The sequence below is a fragment of the Babylonia areolata genome, chromosome 23 (assembly GCF_041734735.1).
Source record: "Babylonia areolata isolate BAREFJ2019XMU chromosome 23, ASM4173473v1, whole genome shotgun sequence".
In the NCBI taxonomy this organism is placed as follows: Eukaryota; Metazoa; Mollusca; class Gastropoda; order Neogastropoda; family Buccinidae; genus Babylonia; species Babylonia areolata.
This window is the reverse complement of record NC_134898.1, coordinates 1,560,852-1,584,576: the sequence shown is the minus strand read 5'-3', so window position 1 is coordinate 1,584,576 and position 23,725 is coordinate 1,560,852. Positions and strand designations below refer to the sequence as shown.

Genomic DNA, 23,725 nt, shown 5'->3' with positions numbered 1-23,725 from the left:
ACAGAGAGAGACAGGTACACATCTACACAGTGAAGTGACACAGGATGAAACAGAGAGAGACAGGTACACATCTTCACAGTGAAATGACACAGGATGAAACAGAGAGAGACAGGTACACATCTACACAGTGAAGTGACACAGGATGAAACAGAGAGAGACAGGTACACATCTTCACAGTGAAATGACACAGGATGAAACAGAGAGAGACAGGTACACATCTACACAGTGAAGTGACACAGGATGAAACAGAGAGAGACAGGTACACATCTACACAGTGAAGTGACACAGGATGAAACAGAGAGAGACAGGTACACATCTACACAGTGAAGTGACACAGGATGAAACAGAGAGAGACAGGTACACATCTACACAGTGAAGTGACACAGGATGAAACAGAGAGAGACAGGTACACATCTACACAGTGAAGTGACACAGGATGAAACAGAGAGAGACAGGTACACATCTTCACAGTGAAATGACACAGGATGAAACAGAGAGAGACAGGTACACATCTACACAGTGAAGTGACACAGGATGAAACAGAGAGAGACAGGTACACATCTACACAGTGAAGTGACACAGGATGAAACAGAGAGAGACAGGTACACATCTACACAGTGAAATGACACAGGATGAAACAGAGAGAGACAGGTACACATCTACACAGTGAAGTGACACAGGATGAAACAGACAGAGACAGGTACACATCTACACAGTGAAGTGACACAGGATGAAACAGAGAGAGACAGGTACACATCTACACAGTGAAGTGACACAGGATGAAACAGACAGAGACAGGTACACATCTACACAGTGAAGTGACACAGGATGAAACAGAGAGAGACAGGTACACATCTACACAGTGAAGTGACACAGGATGAAACAGAGACAGGTACACATCTACACAGTGAAGTGACACAGGATGAAACAGAGACAGGTACACATCTACACAGTGAAGTGACACAGGATGAAACAGAGAGAGAGAGAGACAGGTACACATCTACACAGTGAAGTGACACAGGATGAAACAGAGACAGGTACACATCTACACAGTGAAGTGACACAGGATGAAACAGAGACAGGTACACATCTACACAGTCAAGTGACAGAGGGGAAGGGAAATGGGAGAAATGGGGGTGGGGGTTCCCGAAACAAACAGTAAAACCATCACCCTGACAGTACCTTTCTTCACCCAACAATGATGTACACAAGGTGGGGGGTGTGGGGTGTGGGGGGTGGGGGTAGGGGTACATCACAAACACAGGCACATACAAACACACAGACACATATGCATCGTTACCTTACTGATGTAAAGACGATTTTTATTTGCTATTTGTGCTAGTATCATTTTTTCCGGTAGAATTTCTTGTGTACTGCTTGTAATTGTTGGCTTTAGTTTTGTGCCTTTTTCTTGTGTGCTGCTTGTAATTGTTGGCTTTAGTCTTGTGCCTTTTTTTTCCTATCTTCATCTTTTCTTCTTCTTTTTTCCTGAGTGTAGGATGTAAAAAAAAAAAAGCTGTATGAGCTTACTGTTTTACCTTCAATAAAGATTATTTTGACTTGAAACACACACATGCACCTACACACACACACACAGAATGCTTTAGAAACACAACATACAGACACGAATGCCATGCAATCACACTTTTTTTTTTTTTTTTTTTTGCACACATTTCTGCCTACATTAATTTCTTTTCCTTTTTTTAAAACAAAGTATAACTATGGTTCTTTTGTTCTTTTTTCAAACATTTATTTATCTATAAATCAATCCATCAATTAACTAATTAATCAATCAATTACTTGTTTATTCATCCATTCATTCATTCATTCAAAAGCCACAAAACAAGACTGTACAAACATTATCAGCAGTCTTGAGCCAACTCCCAACATCAACAACCCATCCTTATTAGTTGTGCAATACCCCAAAGCAAGATTTGACATGTCATCCACCACCCCCACCCATCCACTAGACCCACCCCACAAATTAATGGAAACTGCTCATGTACCCTGACACACACACACACACACACACACACACACACACAAGAGGTACTGATATGATTCAGTACCCCAGGAGCCAGTTGCATTGCTCAGACGGAAGAGCCTAGTATGGTCGTAACCCGCTACTAACCGTGGGTAGTATGGAACTGACCAATGACATAGTTCGGTCAACGTAGGCATTTAGTCACGTGTGACTGTCAAAAAGTTAGAACCAAGCAATGCAACTGGCTCCAGCACTCTAAGAGAAAAGAAAAGTGTAGAAATCTCTTTTTTTTTTTTTGATGCGTGGGAACACACACAGTGAACAACAACGACAAGTCACACTTTTGAGGAAAGCATGTGACTACACAGTGCAGCGTGGCAGGCAGGAATATAACCAGCACCAATCAGCTACCAACAGAAAGGTATGGTATTACTGTTTCCCCAAAAGAAAGACACTGTGCTGTTAAGGAAAAAAAAAAGTGAGGAAAAAAAAAAGAGAAAAGAAAAAAGGTAAGGTGGACCGTTTTCCCCAAAATAAAGACACTGTGCTGTACTTACTACGTCTGGAGCCAGCTGTAAAGAATAAAACAACAACCAAAAAAGTATGGTTTCATTATATCTGGTGAGGAAAGTGTAGTTTTTAATCAAGTGGCTTTTTTTTTTTCTTTAAATTTATTTATTTATTTTTTTTACTAATGACCCATGTGGAAGTTTTCTGTATCATAGCAAACACAGACACCAAGTCACGCTCATGTGTTACAGGCATACACATGTATGATGAGTGCACGCAAACGCCATATTTCTGCTCTGTGCTTTCAAAAAAATGTCTTCAGTATTTCCTTCACAAACATTCTGAGGAGAAAGCAAATGAAGACATTACACACACTCTACCACACAACATCCATGGGGGAAAAGTAAGGGAGAAAAACTGCTCAATATCTGTCCAAGGACTGAGAGAATCTCTCTCTCTCTCTCTCTCTCTCTGTCTCTGTCTCTCTCCCACACACACACACACGTTGCATGCTACAATTTTCTGTGACTCCTGTTGTGATGGGCCAGAGGTCTGACAACTGAAACATTTTTTGACTTTTGACTTTGACTTCAGTGTGTGACATGCTCTCCCCATGAAGAGCAGCCTGAATTTCACACACAGAAATCTGTCCTGCAAGTTATATGAAAAAAACAATACAATACAAATAAAAGACACTATCATCATTCATATCTTTCACCAGCACAAAAAAAAAAAGAAGGAAAGGAATCTGATAAGGGAGGTTAGGGGGTGATGGTCTCTGAACAGAATCTAGTGTATGGTAAAATCCATAAAAGCTACACATCAGCTTAACCCATTCAACCCTGGAAGTTGACAGTGTTGGCCGGTTAGCATGCCACATTGATGTGGAAACACAAAGAAACCAAGCTGACAATGACTGGGTTTTCCCCAGAATGACAAGTGGGGGCACAGCCTGAAAGAATTTACAACTACAAGTTAGTTCCTTTTGCTTGCAGTATATGTATAACAATATATGTTGTGAACGTGTACACCGTTCCTTTAGCTTGCAGTTTATGTATAACAATATATGTAGTGAACGTGTACACCGTTCCTTTTGCTTGCAGTATATGTATAACAATATATGTTGTGAACGTGTACACCGTTCCTTTTGCTTGCAGTATATGTATAACAATATATGTAGTGAACGTGTACACCGTTCCTTTTGCTTGCAGTATATGTATAACAATATATGTAGTGAACGTGTACACCGTTCCTTTTGCTTGCAGTATATGTATAACAATATATGTAGTGAACGTGTACACCGTTCCTTTTGCTTGCAGTATATGTATAACAATATATGTTGTGAACGTGTACACCGTTCCTTTAGCTTGCAGCTTATGTATAACAATATATGTAGTGAACGTGTACACCGTTCCTTTTGCTTGCAGTATATGTATAACAATATGTTATAGTGTGCCAGCAGTGTCACCCCCCACCACCCACACTCTGTCCCCCTTCCTCCCCATCCCTTCACCCCCTCCCCCTCCCCCCCTCTTATCTCCCTTCCCGCTCCATCCAAAGTCCAGTCTTTGAGGTCGCGCCGACACCACGCCACACTCCCTCTTTCCACCCCCCTCCTCAGCCCACTCCGTAGTTGGCCCTCTTTGGTCAGCGACGCCGCGTCACCCGCCCCAGCTATAGGAATACGTGCAGTTACGTGATGTCTGCCACCATCCCCGTGTTCGAAACGGACGAGCACGGCATGTTGGTATATCCCGTGTGGCGGCCTGTCTTTCAAGTCGTTCCCCTTCTCCCCGTTCACAAACATGGCTGAGGTAGATGGCGGGACTTCGGAACGAAAGCTAGGGAAAAGTTATGCTAATTCGAACTTTGATCAAGCCGGCTAACAGGCCCAGAGTTGTATTGTCCCATCTCGCCAATCTCTTTGTGACGTAAACGGGTGAACCTGTCATCACAGAATGTTGTAGAAACAAGTGGGTTGAATCGTAGCGAATCAGATCAATCTGTTGAACTGGGATCAAGCAGTGAATCTGTCAGTCATTCACATAGCGTCACTAGGACAAGCAAAGATTGGTTATTTTAGTTCAACTAGTTAGGGGAGTGAGTGCTATAGTTTACATTAGTATACACAGTGCAGTATGTTGTGGGAAGGGATAAAACCCGTCAGCACAGCCAGTTCTCAGCTGTCTCCCAGAAGAACTGACTGACACAGGGTGACTGACTGATCAGTGATGTGAGGAGCAAGGAAATCCCTGTTGGGCTGTGAGTACATGACTTGTAATGGTTTTATGTGATGTTGATAACTTAGTTGTGTTGGGAAACTATGTTTTATGTCAGTGGACAGCCAGTTTAAGTTGATCTTGTGGCTTGTGGAAAGAAAAGGGGTTAATGTGTGAAAGCTACCCACTGAGAGAAGTACTGGCCTAAATCTTTTGATCCCCCCCCCCCCCCCTTCTGTTTGGTTACAGATATCTTGTTCTGTATTTTTGATGTATACATACTTGTTTTGTATATAGTAGGTGGTGCTGGTTCAGTGTGAACTGAACAGATCTATAGGCTAACACATTGTCAGTGTGTGTTGATGGTTTTTCATGTGTGTGTGTGCACATGGGGGTAACAGCAAGTGTTGTGGAACACATGTTTGATTTGTTGGTAGTTGTGGTAACATGTGTAGTTGTGCTTTGTGTCAGTGGTTTACTTTGTTCAGACAAAGCGGGAAGGAACATTGTAATGTGATTAGTGAGTTGGCAAACTATGAGAGCATTGAGGGTCAGTGCTATGTTGTTGCACATTGCTGTTTACCAGATATGTTGGAAGTAATGATTTCCTTTCATGTACTTGTGTCGGTGGCATGCCTTGTGAAGACAAAGAGATTTGTTTGGTAATGGTAACACACAGTTTAATTGAATGATGGGTAACATGAGTTGGAACACAGGGTTGTATTGGTCAGTGATATGTTTTGTACACAGTATGGTAATTGGTATGTCACTGCTGGTGGCAGGTAAGCTTGATGAAGCTTGTACCTCACATAGATCTTTGTGTGAGAGTAGTGCTTACTGGTGGACATGTGATGAAAGGTGCTGAGAGGGTATAGGCCTTTTATGTCAGTGATGTCCAGATATTTGAGATTTTATCTGACCTTGGTTTTGGTTGTGTGTTTGTGTTCCAGGTGTGCTGCTTTAGGTTTAGGGTGAATTTTACCGTGCTGCTTTAGGTGTAGGATGATCTTTTTTACTGTGTGCTGTATTGTAAAGTAAACACTCTATAAAAACCACTCCATGTGGCCCTGCTATTGATGTGAGGAGAGAGTGAGTGAGTGCATGATTAGTTGATCCTATATCCCCCCTGTCTGTTACCCTCTCTCTTCTATTAGAATCGAACCACACTCTCAACAAGTTTTTACAACTTGGCGTCGCCGACAGGATAGGCAGGTAGAGTGTTTGCTTGACAGGATAAGCAGGTATATTGTTTGGTAGTCTAGTAAGACTTAAGCAGCACACAGCCAGGTAACACAGCCCAAGTAGCACAGCCCAGTAACAGCCCAGAGATGACAACCCCAACTACAGAGGTGCAGGAGTTTCCCATGGGGTGGTACGTAGCACCCACACTGCCAGTATTCACTGGTGAGCCAGGCAAGATGTCGGCTGAGGACTTCATCATGGAGGCGAAGAGAGTCCTGGCTGCGTACCCAATGGGAGACGAGATGGCTGCCTACTTTGTGTACAACCATCTGCAGGGAACCGCACGCAGGGAGCTGATGCTGCGGGACCTGGAAGAGACCAACACCCCAGAGAAGGTGATCAACATTCTGCTGGGGGTGTTCGGCGATGGGCGGCGTGTCACCACACTGCTGTCCACATTTTTCAGCAGGAAGCAGTTGCCAGAGGAGTCCACCTTGGACTACTCCCATGCTCTGTGCAGCATGGGGAGGATCATCCGGACGAAGAGCACTGGGGCCCTCACCGCTGAGATGCTGAGGGACCACTTCATCGATGGCCTCCGGAACCTCCTGCTGAAAAGGGAGCTGCGCCGCGTAGTGACGAGGGAGCCACACACCACCTTCATCCAGGCAAGGGATGAAGCCCTGAGACTGTGGCGAGAGCTAGAGGAGGACCAACAACCGCAACAAACCAGGGAAGAGACAGCACAATTAGGGGACAAACTGTTGTGTTTAGAAGAGAGTATTAGGTCCATGCAGGGGTTAGTGTCAGATTTTGTCAGTCAGAGAGATGGGGCTGTGCTAGAGAACAGGGATTTGGGCAAAAGGAAGAGAAGGAATAGACGTAGGAAAGGTCAGTCAGTGGTGGGAAATGGGATTTCCCTAAAGGTGGGTAAGGTTCTCCCCAAGGAAAAACACAAAGATTCCCACAATGAGAACCAGAGAGACTTGCCCAATAGTCTCAGGAGGCAGGATCCGAGTCTGAAAGAAAAGACTCCAGTCAGGACAAGGGTTGACTGTGAGGATGATCCTTGCCAGGGTGAATGGGTGCTGCTGCCCATACCACCTGATCCAGGTGTTCCTGGTACATGTGCCACAAGGGAGGGCACAGGTGATGGAGACTGCCAGGATGCAGTCGAGTCTCCCGGACGGTCACACAGACTGGTGGTAACCGGTTTGTGTGAGAATGGCACCAGGTCTCATCCGAAGCCTGGGGTGCACGGGACATGCGCAGGTGCCATGGTCCCAGATCAGACCGACAGGAGTGGGAAACTGTCAGGGTCAACCTGTAGGGCTAGAGCTAGGGACAGGTTTGATGCGAGCCATCCGGCATTGACTAAAGTTGTTGCTACAGCCTGCTAGGGGAATGTTGGAATTGGGGAAAATTGTGTCATGTTATGGGTTTTGTTGTTGTTGTTGTTTTCCTTCATTCCAGGGCTTGTGGCTGCTGATGTGTGTCAGCTGGAACACTGTTGATTTTTGCATTGTGTAGCTCCCTGTTTGATTTTTTTTATGTATGCTTTTCTGGGTTATGGAGTTATGTACAGCTGTATCATTTTGAAATGTATTTTTGGTGGTTTCTTTTGTCCTGTAATGTCTTCATTTTCACATGTTTATGTTTCTGCTAATTTTTGGGTTAGAGAACTAATCTCCCCATTAGCATTAATTGATGACGGCAGTCGTCAGCATGTGGTCAGCAGCAATGAGGACATTGCATTCAAAAGCCGGGGGTGGGTGTTATAGTGTGCCAGCAGTGTCACCCCCCACCACCCACACTCTGTCCCCTTCCCTCCCCATCCCTTCACCCCCTCCCCCCCCCCCCCTCTTATCTCCCTTCCCGCTCCATCCAAAGTCTAGTCTTTGAGGTCGCGCCAACACCACGCCACACTCCCTCTTTCCACCCCCCTCCTCAGCCCACTCCGTAGTTGGCCCTCTTTGGTCAGCGACGCCGCGTCACCCGCCCCAGCTATAGGAATACGTGCAGTTACGTGATGTCTGCCACCATCCCCGTGTTCGAAACGGACGAGCACGGCATGTTGGTATATCCCGTGTGGCGGCCTGTCTTTCAAGTCGTTCCCCTTCTCCCCGTTCACAAACATGGCTGAGGTAGATGGCGGGACTTCGGAATGAAAGCCAGGGAAAAGTTATGCTAATTCGAACTTTGATCAAGCCGGCTAACAGGCCCAGAGTTGTATTGTCCCATCTCGCCAATCTCTTTGTGACGTAAACGGGTGAACCTGTCATCACAGAATGTTGTAGAAACAAGTGGGTTGAATCGTAGCGAATCAGATCAATCTGTTGAACTGGGATCAAGCAGTGAATCTGTCAGTCATTCACATAGCGTCACTAGGACAAGCAAAGATTGGTTATTTTAGTTCAACTAGTTAGGGGAGTGAGTGCTATAGTTTACATTAGTATACACAGTGCAGTATGTTGTGGGAAGGGATAAAACCCGTCGGCACAGCCAGTTCTCAGCTGTCTCCCAGAAGAACTGACTGACACAGGGTGACTGACTGATCAGTGATGTGAGGAGCAAGGAAATCCCTGTTGGGCTGTGAGTACATGACTTGTAATGGTTTTATGTGATGTTGATAACTTAGTTGTGTTGGGAAACTATGTTTTATGTCAGTGGACAGCCAGTTTAAGTTGATCTTGTGGCTTGTGGAAAGAAAAGGGGTTAATGTGTGAAAGCTACCCACTGAGAGAAGTACTGGCCTAAATCTTTTGATCCCCCCCCCCCCCCCCTTCTGTTTGGTTACAGATATCTTGTTCTGTATTTTTGATGTATACATACTTGTTTTGTATATAGTAGGTGGTGCTGGTTCAGTGTGAACTGAACAGATCTATAGGCTAACACATTGTCAGTGTGTGTTGATGGTTTTTCATGTGTGTGTGTGCACATGGGGGTAACAGCAAGTGTTGTGGAACACATGTTTGATTTGTTGGTAGTTGTGGTAACATGTGTAGTTGTGCTTTGTGTCAGTGGTTTACTTTGTTCAGACAAAGCAGGAAGGAACATTGTAATGTGATTAGTGAGTTGGCAAACTATGAGAGCATTGAGGGTCAGTGCTATGTTGTTGCACATTGCTGTTTACCAGATATGTTGGAAGTAATGATTTCCTTTCATGTACTTGTGTCGGTGGCATGCCTTGTGAAGACAAAGAGATTTGTTTGGTAATGGTAACACACAGTTTAATTGAATGATGGGTAACATGAGTTGGAACACAGGGTTGTATTGGTCAGCGATATGTTTTGTACACAGTATGGTAATTGGTATGTCACTGCTGGTGGCAGGTAAGCTTGATGAAGCTTGTACCTCACATAGATCTTTGTGTGAGAGTAGTGCATACTGGTGGACATGTGATGAAAGGTGCTGAGAGGGTATAGGCCTTTTATGTCAGTGATGTCCAGATATTTGAGATTTTATCTGACCTTGGTTTTGGTTGTGTGTTTGTGTTCCAGGTGTGCTGCTTTAGGTTTAGGGTGAATTTTACCGTGCTGCTTAGAGGTGCTGCTTTAGGTGTAGGATGATCTTTTTTACTGTGTGCTGTATTGTAAAGTAAACACTCTATAAAAACCACTCCATGTGGCCCTGCTATTGATGTGAGGAGAGAGTGAGTGAGTGCATGATTAGTTGATCCTATATCCCCCCTGTCTGTTACCCTCTCTCTTCTATCAGAATCAAACCACACTCACAACCAACCACACTTTCAGTTTTTACACAATATATGTAGTGAACGTGTACACCGTTCCTTTTGCTTGCTGTTTATGTATAACAATATATGTTGTGAATGTGTACACCGTTCCTTTAGCTTGCAGCTTATGTATAACAATATATGTAGTGAACGTGTACACCGTTCCGTTTGCTTGCAGTTTATGTATAACAATATATGTAGTGAACGTGTACACCGTTCCTTTAGCTTGCAGTTTATGTATAACAATATATGTAGTGAACGTGTACACCGTTCCTTTTGCTTGCAGTTTATGTATAACAATATATGTAGTGAACGTGTACACCGTTCCTTTTGCTTGCAGTATATGTATAACAATATATGTAGTGAACGTGTACACCGTTCCTTTTGCTTGCAGTTTATGTATAACAATATATGTTGTGAATGTGTACAGACACTGACAGACACACACACAGACATACACTGACAGACACACACACAGACAGACACATAAACACAGACATTTGACAGCCGCGCATACTGACAGACACAATAACAGACAGAGACACTGACAGACACACACACAGACATACACTGACAGACACACACACAAACAGACACACTAACAGACACACACAATGACATACACAAAAACAGGCACACTGATGGACAGACACATTGACAGACTCACTGACAGACAGACACACTAACAGACAGACAGACACAGACATACTAACAGACAGACACACACACAGACACACTGACAGAAACACACTGATAGACACACTGTCAGACAGACACAGACACATTCACAGACAGCCACACAGACAGACACACTGACTGACAGCCACACAGACGGCCACACAGACAGACCCACTAACTGACCAGTGTCCAGTGTGGGGATGTCGGCCACGTCATCACTGTCGCTGTCGCTGTAGTCCCGCGAGTCGTCGATGGTGTTGATGATCTGGATGTTGGAGTTGGAGGAGCTGTGAGAGAATCCTCCTCCCCCGCCCCCGCCCCCCACACCTCCCCTGGACCCGTCCAGGTGTCGGTCATCCGAGGCTGCCGGGCCTTCATAGGCTGTGACATGGACAGTGACAGACACGATAAACAACAACAACAACATCATCATCTTTCACTGCAGAGCAGCCGACCACACTGGGCCGTATGAGGGCCGAAAAACTGAATATCAATCCTGCAGAACGTGAAAAAAATTAGCCATAAGTGAAATATTCATGCACATAAACCTTGGACATCCCTCCTGGGTTGATCATTCTCTCAACGTTTTGCCAGAGAGAAAAAAAAAAGATCAATATTTTGCCAGAGGACAAAATGAAAAGGAACAGCCAGAAACAAAGACAGTGAGAGAAAGAAAATGTTGTTGATGCTGAAAGAGGCCCTGCTGTCTCCACGCAGGGGGAAACAAAATAATGAACATTCTTTTGAACCAAAGTCATGGAAGAGTGGCTGCCTTCACCTCTACACTCCACCTCGCTCACTACGATCGGCTTCGGATCCACTCTGTTTACGCATACCCAGATTCAAACACTCGACTGTTGGCCGCCGTTCTTTCTCTGTCTCTGGACCTTGTGATTGGAATGAACTTCCTTTTTCGCTTCGTCAAGTCTCCACTCTCAGCTCTTTCAAGTCTGGCCTTAAAACCCACCTCTTCCCAAAACAGCCTCCCTTGCCTGCCCTTCCTTGTCTTTAGTTTCTACAGTTTTAGAGTTATGCATGCGTGTGAACGACTGGTGCAAAAGCGCTTTGATTTATCTCTGCACAAGATTCAGCGCTATATGAAAACCATTATTATTATTATTATCATTATTAAGAGTTTGTCAGCTTACTCTCAATTGCAACACAACATTGTGTGCCACTTCTTTTTTTAAAAGCCTGAAGTATGTTCAGTTTTAACACTTGTGAAAATCATAACGGAAAAGAACTGACAACAACTGAAATTAGTTCTTGACACAAATACACACACACAGCATGTCTGTTGATCTTTTCTATCAACCCAACAGCGGTGTGAACGTTGTTCTGAAAGCATACAAGTTTCTCATGTCTGCACTGATAAATTAATTCTTTCTCACTTGACAGAAATGGAAAAAGCCATCAACCAAAAATAAATATAAATGGAAGCTATGCACTCACTCCCTCACACACACACACACATACACACTTCCCCCTCAATAATGCAAACATCACTGTGAACTAAATATTAAAATGGGGAGCCCGACTGCATTATACTAACTGTTTGGTCAAATACACTTACCATGTTAAATTCATGGAAACTGGGCTGATCCATTCACAAACTGATAGGCCTAGTTTGCATCAGTTTGACAAGGTAAGTATATGATATTGTAAGGTCACCCAATGACAATCATAATGTCACTTTCAAGCTTTAACATATTCTAAAGTCAACTGTACAGATAAAATACCAGTGCTCATAAATTTCACTTTAGGGAAAGTGTGCATCTAAACCAAGCCAGGTCAGTAACAGAATGAAGTATTGGACATTTTGCACTTCACAGGTTTACACCAACAAGAAGGAAGATGATCCCAAAACTGTTCATGTGTTTGAGTGGAATTTTCTACTGTCTCCTATGTTACTATGATGCAAGAACTGCACCTTTTTATTTAAAAAAAAAAAAAAAAATCTTAAACAAATGAATGTTGGCGAGTGTGTACTGGTGTGAACATGTGGGCGTGCATGCACATGCATGTGAGTGTGAGAATGTGTACGCGCACTGCATATACCTGGATGCATGCACAAACTCATCTCTCTCTCTCTCTCTCCCATTATTTCCCTGTGTCAATCATAACAAGAACAAAGAGGAGCTTGGAGAGACAGGAGTCCATGCACAAAAACACAAATGACAGCCAGCACACTGAAGGCAAACTACCACCATCCCCCAAAAATGATGAAAAAAAAAGAACAAAAAAAAAAGAATAAAACAACACAAGGGTGGAGAAAGAGAGAGAGGGCAGAGAAGCTAGCAGGCAGCACTTCAGTCAACCATTGACACATTACCAGTGTGTACCACAGGGGACATTTCATGGATACTGTGCTCCGTCCATAGAGATCAGTCAACCATTGACACATTACCAGTGTGTACCACAGGGGACATTTCATGGATACTGTGCCGTCCATAGAGATCAGTCAACCATTGACACATTACCAGTGTGTACCACAGGGGACATTTCATGGATACTGTGCTCTCAGTCCATAGAGATCAGTCAACCATTGACACATTACCAGTGTGTACCACAGGGGACATTTCATGGATACTGTGCTCTCAGTCCATAGAGATCAGTCAACCATTGACACATTACCAGTGTGTACCACAGGGAACATTTCATGGATACTGTGCTCTCCGTCCATAGAGATCAGTCAACCATTGACACATTACCAGTGTGTACCACAGGGGACATTTCATGGATACTGTGGTCTGTCCATAGAGATCAGTCAACCATTGACACATTACCAGTGTGTACCACAGGGGACATTTCATGGATACTGTGCCGTCCATAGAGATCAGTCAACCATTGACACATTACCAGTGTGTACCACTGGGGACATTTCATGGATACTGTGCTCTCAGTCCATAGAGATCAGTCAACCATTGACACATTACCAGTGTGTACCACAGGGGACATTTCATGGATACTGTGCTCTCAGTCCATAGAGATCAGTCAACCATTGACACATTACCAGTGTGTACCACAGGGGACATTTCATGGATACTGTGCTCTGTCCATACAGATCAGTCAACCATTGACACATTACCAGTGTGTACCACAGGGGACATTTCATGGATACTGTGTTCTCAGTCCATAGAGATCAGTCAACCATTGACACATTACCAGTGTGTACCACTGGGGACATTTCATGGATACTGTGCTCTGTCCATAGAGATCAGTCAACCATTGACACACTACCAGTGTGTACCACAGGGGACATTTCATGGATACTGTGCTCTCAGTCCATAGAGATCAGTCAACCATTGACACATCACCAGTGTGTACCACTGGGGACATTTCATGGATACTGTGCTCTCAGTCCATAGAGATCAGTCAACCATTGACACATCACCAGTGTGTACCACAGGGAACATTTCATGGATACTGTGCTCTGTCCATAGAGATCAGTCAACCATTGACACATTACCAGTGTGTACCACAGGGGACATTTCATGGATACTGTGCTCTCAGTCCATAGAGATCAGTCAACCATTGACACATTACCAGTGTGTACCACAGGGGACATTTCATGGATACTGTGCCGTCCATAGAGATCAGTCAACCATTGACACATTACCAGTGTGTACCACTGGGGACATTTCATGGATACTGTGCTCTCAGTCCATAGAGATCAGTCAACCATTGACACATTACCAGTGTGTACCACTGGGGACATTTCATGGATACTGTGCTCTCAGTCCATAGCGATCAGTCAACCATTGACACATTACCAGTGTGTACCACAGGGGACATTTCATGGATACTGTGCTCTGTCCATAGAGATCAGTCAACCATTGACACATCACCAGTGTGTACCACAGGGGACATTTCATGGATACTGTGCTCTCAGTCCATAGAGATCAGTCAACCATTGACACATTACCAGTGTGTACCACAGGGGACATTTCATGGATACTGTGCTCTCAGTCCATAGAGATCAGTCAACCATTGACACATTACCAGTGTGTACCACAGGGGACATTTCATGGATACTGTGCTCTGTCCATAGAGATCAGTCAACCATTGACACATTACCAGTGTGTACCACTGGGGACATTTCATGGATACTGTGCTTTAAGTCCGTAGAGATCAGTCAACCATTGACACATTACCAGTGTGTACCACAGGGGACATTTCATGGATACTGTGCTCTGTCCATAGAGATCAGTCAACCATTGACACATTACCAGTGTGTACCACAGGGAACATTTCATGGATACTGTGCTCTCAGTCCATAGAGATCAGTCAACCATTGACACATTACCAGTGTGTACCACAGGGGACATTTCATGGATACTGTGCTTTAAGTCCATAGAGATCAGTCAACCATTGACACACTACCAGTGTGTACCACAGGGGACATTTCATGGATACTGTGCTCTGTCCATAGAGATCAGTCAACCATTGACACATTACCAGTGTGTACCACAGGGGACATTTCATGGATACTGTGCTCTCAGTCCATAGAGATCAGTTAACCATTGACACATTACCAGTGTGTACCACAGGGGACATTTCATGGATACTGTGCTCTCAGTCCATAGAGATCAGTTAACCATTGACACATTACCAGTGTGTACCACAGGGGACATTTCATGGATACTGTGCTCTGTCCATAGAGATCAGTCAACCATTGACACATTACCAGTGTGTACCACAGGGGACATTTCATGGATACTGTGCTCTCAGTCCATAGAGATCAGTCAACCATTGACACATTACCAGTGTGTACCACTGGGGACATTTCATGGATACTGTGCTCTGTCCATAGAGATCAGTCAACCATTGACACATTACCAGTGTGTACCACTGGGGACATTTCATGGATACTGTGCTCTCAGTCCGTAGAGATCAGTCAACCATTGACACATCACCAGTGTGTACCACAGGGGACATTTCATGGATACTGTGCTCTCAGTCCATAGAGATCAGTCAACCATTGACACATCACCAGTGTGTACCACAGGGGACATTTCATGGCAACAATAGTGTTGACATCTGGCAAAATTCTGCAGAAAAATCCCACTGATTGGTGCACAATACATGTACAAGCACTCAAGGCCTGACTAAGCACATTGGTTTATGCTGCTGGCCATATATGGTGTAGCACATAAAGATTTGTCTGAACTCCTCCTTGAGAAACTGAAGCTAACATCATACAACACAATGACCCCATCTTCACACACAACTCAATAACACAACACAACTGTTGGGGATTAGTGTGAAGAAAACACTGACGAGGCCAACAACAGTACCACCATCACCACCACCATGACAATTATATTTCATTCAATAAAAAAAAAAAAAAAGTCATGTGCACCTTTCCACCCACCACCAATGAAGCGCTGGGCAAGAGAAGTTCATCCACTGCTGCACCCTGCCTTTTTTTACCATCTCCATACCCCCCCCACCTCCTCCTGCCACCCAACACACACACACACACACTTGTGGCGGCAGACTGCCGGTCCCTACCAGTACCTGTGTCACAGTCACTAACATCACTGACATCCTCCTCCTCATTGGCACCACGCCTGAAGGCGCTCACACCGCCGCTTGATTCTGAAAGACAACGCACAGCCTTGAAAACTTCACCCTCCCTTTACCGCAAGCTGACTGTTTGAAAGGTCTCTCCTCAAGGACTACAGATGGGTGTACTAGCTGCGTTTCAATCTTAGGGTCTGGGTTTGAATCCCAGTCGCAGTGCCTGACGGGTTGAGGGTGGTGGTGGTTTTTCTGATCTCCCCACTTCATGTGGAGACCCTTGACCAACATAAAAGATGGTAGTTTGGAAACATGAACAAACTCAGCATGCACACCCTTGGAAGCGGCATATGGCTGCCTAAACAGCACCAGTTAATTAAGAATGGCCATACATGTAAAGGCCCATTCGTATATTGAAGTGAACATGGGAGCTGTAGCCCACAAACAGGAAAGAAAATCAGAAGAGATGCAAAACAATGACTCCCATCTTTCAAACACCTTTCATATGTGTCATACTGTGGCAGTACAGCTGTGGTCAGCGGTCGTTTCTGTTGTTGTTGTTGTTTTGGATCACTCCAGGAAGTGGTCACTACCTGTGGTGTGTGGACATGTGTGGGCTTTTCCAGTCTGAACTGAAAGGAGAAGCAGTGTTTCAGGAACAACTCAGGAGACACAACACCACCGCTTTGTTAACAAAACTGGTCTATAAGTGGATGCTTACCTATTCAAACAGTCCTTCATACACACACACACACACACACACACACACACACACACACACACACAGAGAACAGAAAGTCCTTTGGTCTTCCTGAAGGGCAAGCACACACATCTCTCTCTCTCTCTCCATATATCTATCTATCTAAACTGTTTTATTTTGCCCACAGCTGCTTACCATAGCCAAAGTCGGCCATGGCAGGTCTGGGTGCAGAGGAGGGGCCCACCAGGGGTCGGTTCTCCTCCCGGTTACGGCGGCCGCTGTTGGGACGTGTCATGTCCGTGCGCTGCATCATCAAGTTCTGCTCACGCTTCCGGCGGTTCTGCTTCTGAATCAGGTCCTTCTGCAAGGCACGGGTTGGGCCGGGGGGCTCACCATTAAACCTCAGTCACAAGTGTCAGTATTCTAGATTGTATGTATGATGGCCCAACACCCGGCTTATATCACAGATTGACATAAGTTTACATCTGGGCCAACAGCAAAGTGTGAGCTGTATTATCAATGGTTTCTCCAGTCAATGGGAAACCATTTACAGCTTAGTCTTTTGTGAAGGACTATGACTCTCAAACTAGGAGGCAAAATTGCACTGGCTCTTAGTGCTGCAGCCTTGTGGGCTAGTTGGCCTTTGGGAACCATCCCAAAGCCGACTGTCCTGAAACCCTCTTGGTCGAGAGAGTGGGGATGTAACTTGGGGCAAGACACTCTCCACTATAATCAAATTCTAGCCCGAATAGTCGGAACAGCAGTTGCCTCCTCTGCTGTTCTGATGGTCCTAGTCGGACACGACTGACTATCATATATATGGACATGTATGTGCCTTTACCAACATCCCATACACAAGTTCACAACACACTGTATCCACATTGCTACCATGTCTAAATGGCACCATCTTATGTCTCTAAATGGCAAAGTCTAATGTCTCTAAATGGCACAGTCTTATGTCTCTAAATGGCAAAGTCTAATGTCTCTAAATGGCACAGTCTGATGTCTCTAAATGGCACAGTCTGATGTCTCTAAATGGCACCGTCTAATGTCTCTAAATGGCACAGTCTGATGTCTCTAAATGGCACCGTCTAATGTCTCTAAATGGCACCGTCTAATGTCTCTAAATGGCACAGTCTTATGTCTCTAAATGGCACAGTCTGATGTCTCTAAATGGCACAGTCTGATGTCTCTAAATGGCACAGTCTGATGTCTCTAAATGGCACAATCTCATGTCTCTAAATGGCACCGTCTAATGTCTCTAAACGGCACAGTCTTATGTCTCTAAACGGCACAGTCTAATGTCTCTAAATGGCACAGTCTAATGTCTCTAAATGGCACAGTCTGATGTCTCTAAATGGCACAGTCTGATGTCGTTTTATCTTCCGTCTGTTGGCTTCTGAGTCAGGTCCTTCTTCAAGGCGTGGATTGGGCCCAGGGCCCTCAGCATTAAACCTCCGTCACTCGTGTCAGCGTCCCTGTCAGTGTCCCTGTCAGTGCTCTAGATTGTGAGGACATGTATGTGCCTTTGCCAAAATCCCATACACAAGTTCAGAGCACATTGTATCAAAACTGCTATCACGTCTAGATGGCACAGTCTAATAATATGTCTATATCTTTTCTCTGTGCTTTGTCTGAACTACTGGAACAGGTGACCATACAGACTAATACATCACTTTTGCTCTTCACTCCTTAATTTCATCCTTATGCTCATAATACAATCAAGGAAAAAAAATGAAAAGAAGAAAGTGAATTCAATGATAGGTTTTTTTTAAATTGTCATTATCAATTTTTCTAAGTTATTCATTCATTTATTCGTCAAATAAATCTATCTATCTATCTATCATTTACCTTCTTTCACTTCAAAATGTCTCCTAATATCTATGTAAATGTAAAGATGATATACAATGGTGTTTATGATGCTGTAGTGTATTTGATGTAACAATGTGATGTCTTCCGAGTGGTAGGCAAGTGGTAAAGTACGGTAATCACCTAAAAAGTTAGACAATCTGAAATGCCTGATCAAATTCCACATTTGCCAGAAATTTCTCCCCCTCCTCAAGACAGTGATGGTCTGGGCACAAGTCATTCGGACCAATTAGCACATGCAAACGAGCCCATGGAAACATGAACATTGTCCTTGGTTAAATTTTATATTATTATCTATATATAACTCACATATTACACACAAGTGTGTGAGTGCGTGTGTGCGTGCATGTGTAAACTTGACTTAGAAGCCTGATTGAATGAAACAGGAAACAAATGACCAGCTGGCTCTACCCAGGTAGGTAGCCTGTTGTGCTGATGACTGTATCTGACAACTGAAGCACTTGGCTCCTGGTCTCTGATTGAAGAGAGGCACCATACAAGTATCAATAATAATAATTATGATAATAATAACAATACTTCTACAACTACTACTACTGCTACTAATTATCATTATCATCATCATCTTTTTTTTTTTTACATAAAGTTTGCAGCACATTACCTGCTTGTCTAACTTGGCAGAAGTGACCTCATCTTGTATACTGAAATGCAACGGGAACACACACATGTCAGCAACGTGCATCAGAAAGGCGGTCAACACTCTCATTCCAAAACAGCTGAAATGAGGAAAACGGCAATCACTTCAAACTAAATGACTTACAGCACAAAGCTCTCATACAACGTTTCTCTCCTCTCTCCCTGAAGCTGCTCTCTCTCTTCGTCTCTCTCCCATTGGCTCCACACATGGTTTTAGTGTTTGAACAGGTTGTGAACATTTAACAGCAAAGACCGTGAAGCTTGCAGAATGACAGGTTGTGTGTGTGTGTGTGTGTGTGTGTGTGTGTGTGTGTGTGTGTGTGTGTGTGTGTGTGTGTGTGTGTGTGTGTGTGTGTGTGAGAGAGAGAGAGAGAGAGAGAGAGAGAGAGAGAGAGAATTGAAGAATGTGAGAGAGAGACAAAATTGAAGAATGCAAGAGAAAGAGAGAAAGAGAGAGAGAGCGAGCGAGGGAGAGAGAATGAAAGAGAGAGACAGACATACACAGAAAAAGAGACATACAGCAACACAGACAGATGGACAGACAGATAGACTAACAGAGACAGACAGAGAGAATCCAACAGAGACAGACAGAATCCAACACAGACAGAGAGAATCCAACACAGACCTGCCAAGTGTAAAACTAAAAGAATCCCAAAACAACTTTCTGACAGTCCAACAGAGATGTGTCACGTGTAATGAATAATACAAATAATACAGGTGCACCTTGTGCAGCCCTTCCCCAGTGGTTCACACCCCATCTCACAATTCACACCACTATGGGTAAGACACACGAACAGGATAAAAAAACAAAACAACAACAACAACAAACAAATTAAAAAGAGCCGGTACAAACTGGCTAAAAAAAAACAACAATTTAATAAACAGTGTAACATCATTCACAACTTATACACCTCTCCCATCCACCCACTCCCCCCAACATGCATATACAGATCCACACACACACACACACACACACACACACACACACACACACACACAGAAAGGGAAGAAAGAGGCACAAGTTTAAAGCATCATGTGGGCAAAGATTTGAAAAATTTCCTAATGGAATAGTGTCAGTAGTAGAGACTTGCAGAGGCAATGGACACACAAGGAGTATTCTCCCACTGTCCCCTCCACACATCACATCTTTCCACAGGACACACAGTCAACGTTCTCTCACTGTCCCCTCCACACATCACATCTTTCCACAGGACACACAGTCAACGTTCTCTCACTGTCCCACAAACACATCACATCTTTCCACACGACACACAGTCAACGTTCTCTCACTGTCCCACAAACACATCACATCTTTCCACAGGACACACAGTCAACGTTATCTCACTGTCCCCTCCACACATCACATCTTTCTACAGGACACACAGTCAACGTTCTCTCACTGTCCCACACACACATCACATCTTTCCACAGGACACACAGTCAGCGTTCTCTCACTGTCCCACACACACATCACATCTTTCTACAGGACACACAGTCAACGTTCTCTCACTGTCCCCTACACACATCACATCTTTCCACAGGACACACAGTCAGCGTTCTCTCACTGTCCCACACACACATCACATCTTTCTACAGGACACACAGTCAACGTTCTCTCACTGTCCCACACACACATCACATCTTTCCACAGGACACACAGTCAACGTTCTCTCACTGTCCCACACACACATCACATCTTTCTACAGGACACACAGTCAACGTTCTCTCACTGTCCCACACACACATCACATCTTTCCACAGGACACACAGTCAGCGTTCTCTCACTGTCCCACACACACGTCACATCTTTCCACAGGACACACAGTCAACGTTCTCTCACTGTCCCACACACACGTCACATCTTTCCACAGGACACACAGTCAACGTTCTCTCACTGTCCCACACAAACATCACATCTTTCCACAGGACACACAGTCAACGTTCTCTCACTGTCCCCTCCACACATCACATCTTTCCACAGGACACACAGTCAACGTTCTCTCACTGTCCCCCACACACATCACATCTTTCTACAGGACACACAGTCAGCGTTCTCTCACTGTCCCCTCCACACATCACATCTTTCTACAGGACACACAGTCAACGTTCCTCACTGTCCCCTCCACACATCACATCTTTCCACAGGACACACAGTCAACGTTCTCTCACTGTCCCCTCCACACATCACATCTTTCTACAGGACACACAGTCAACGTTCTCTCACTGTCCCACACACACATCACATCTTTCTACAGGACACACAGTCAACGTTCTCTCACTGTCCCCTCCACACATCACATCTTTCCACAGGACACACAGTCAACGTTCTCTCACTGTCCCACACACACATCACATCTTTCTACAGGACACACAGTCAACGTTCTCTCACTGTCCCACACACACATCACATCTTTCCACAGGACACACAGTCAACGTTCTCCCACTGTCCCACACACACATCACATCTTTCCACAGGACACACAGTCAACGTTCTCTCACTGTCCCACACACACATCACATCTTTCTACAGGACACACAGTCAACGTTCTCTCACTGTCCCCTCCACACATCACATCTTTCCACAGGACACACAGTCAACGTTCTCTCACTGTCCCACACACACATCACATCTTTCTACAGGACACACAGTCAACGTTCTCTCACTGTCCCACACACACATCACATCTTTCCACAGGACACACAGTCAACGTTCTCCCACTGTCCCACACACACATCACATCTTTCCACAGGACACACAGTCAACGTTCTCTCACTGTCCCACACACACATCACATCTTTCCACTGGACACACAGTCAACGTTCTCTCACTGTCCCACACACACATCACATCTTTCCACAGGACACACAGTCAACGTTCTCTCACTGTCCCACACACACATCACATCTTTCCACAGGACACACAGTCAGCGTTCTCTCACTGTCCCGCACACACATCACATCTTTCCACAGGACACACAGTCAACGTTCTCTCACTGTCCCCTAGACACATCACATCTTTCCACAGGACACACAGTCAGCGTTCTCTCACTGTCCCTCACACACATCACATCTTTCCACAGGACACACAGTCAACGTTCTCTCACTGTCCCTCCACACATCACATCTTTCCACAGGACACACAGTCAACGTTCTCTCACTGTCCCACACACACATCACATCTTTCCACAGGACACACAGTCAACGTTCTCTCACTGTCCCGCACACACATCACATCTTTCCACAGGACACACAGTCAACGTTCTCTCACTGTCCCCTACACACATCACATCTTTCCACAGGACACACAGTCAACGTTCTCTCACTGTCCCGCACACACATCACATCTTTCCACAGGACACACAGTCAACGTTCTCTCACTGTCCCTCCACACATCACATCTTTCCACAGGACACACAGTCAACGTTCTCTCACTGTCCCACACACACATCACATCTTTCCACAGGACACACAGTCAACGTTCTCTCACTGTCCCCTCCACACATCACATCTTTCTACAGGACACACAGTCAACGTTCTCTCACTGTCCCCTCCACACATCACATCTTTCCACAGGACACACAGTCAACGTTCTCTCACTGTCCCCTCCACACATCACATCTTTCCACAGGACACACAGTCAACGTTCTCTCACTGTCCCCCACACACATCACATCTTTCCACAGGACACACAGTCAACGTTCTCTCACTGTCCCCTCACACACATCACATCTTTCCACAGGACACACAGTCAACGTTCTCTCACTGTCCCCTCCACACATCACATCTTTCCACAGGACACACAGTCAACGTTCTCTCACTGTCCCCTCCACACATCACATCTTTCCACAGGACACACAGTCAACGTTCTCTCACTGTCCCACACACACATCACATCTTTCCACAGGACACACAGTCAACGTTCTCTCACTGTCCCTCCACACATCACATCTTTCCACAGGACACACAGTCAACGTTCTCTCACTGTCCCCTCCACACATCACATCTTTCCACAGGACACACAGTCAACGTTCTCTCACTGTCCCCTCCACACATCACATCTTTCCACAGGACACACAGTCAACGTTCTCTCACTGTCCCACACACACATCACATCTTTCCACAGGACACACAGTCAACGTTCTCTCACTGTCCCACACACACATCACATCTTTCCACAGGACACACAGTCAACGTTCTCTCACTGTCCCCTCCACACATCACATCTTTCCACAGGACACACAGTCAACGTTCTCTCACTGTCCCCTCCACACATCACATCTTTCCACAGGACACACAGTCAACGTTCTCTCACTGTCCCACACACACATCACATCTTTCCACAGGACACACAGTCAACGTTCTCTCACTGTCCCCACACACATCACATCTTTCCACAGGACACACAGTCAACGTTCTCTCACTGTCCCCACCACACATCACATCTTTCCACAGGACACACAGTCAACGTTCTCTCACTGTCCCACACACACATCACATCTTTCCACAGGACACACAGTCAACGTTCTCTCACTGTCCCCTCCACACATCACATCTTTCCACAGGACACACAGTCAACGTTCTCTCACTGTCCCCTCCACACATCACATCTTTCCACAGGACACACAGTCAACGTTCTCTCACTGTCCCACACACACATCACATCTTTCCACAGG

The 23,725-nt window shown here is 45.0% G+C and overlaps 1 protein-coding gene across 5 annotated transcripts in view; it reads right to left on the bottom strand.

Annotated features, from left to right (window-relative positions):
* The window catches only part of LOC143297871 (tubby-related protein 3-like), a 144,285-nt gene that overhangs the window by 27,240 nt on the left and 93,320 nt on the right, over positions 1-23,725 (bottom strand). For 4 of the 5 annotated variants that reach the window (XM_076610399.1, XM_076610398.1, XM_076610402.1 and 1 more), the window contains 4 exons: positions 19,018-19,057; positions 16,725-16,890; positions 10,490-10,687; positions 2,542-2,556 (listed from right to left, as the gene is read on the bottom strand). In XM_076610399.1, the coding sequence (XP_076466514.1) occupies positions 2,542-2,556; positions 10,490-10,687; positions 16,725-16,890; positions 19,018-19,057 (419 nt within the window). The remainder of the gene's footprint in view (positions 1-2,541; positions 2,557-10,489; positions 10,688-16,724; positions 16,891-19,017; positions 19,058-23,725) is intronic. The other variant, XM_076610401.1, reaches the window with a different exon arrangement.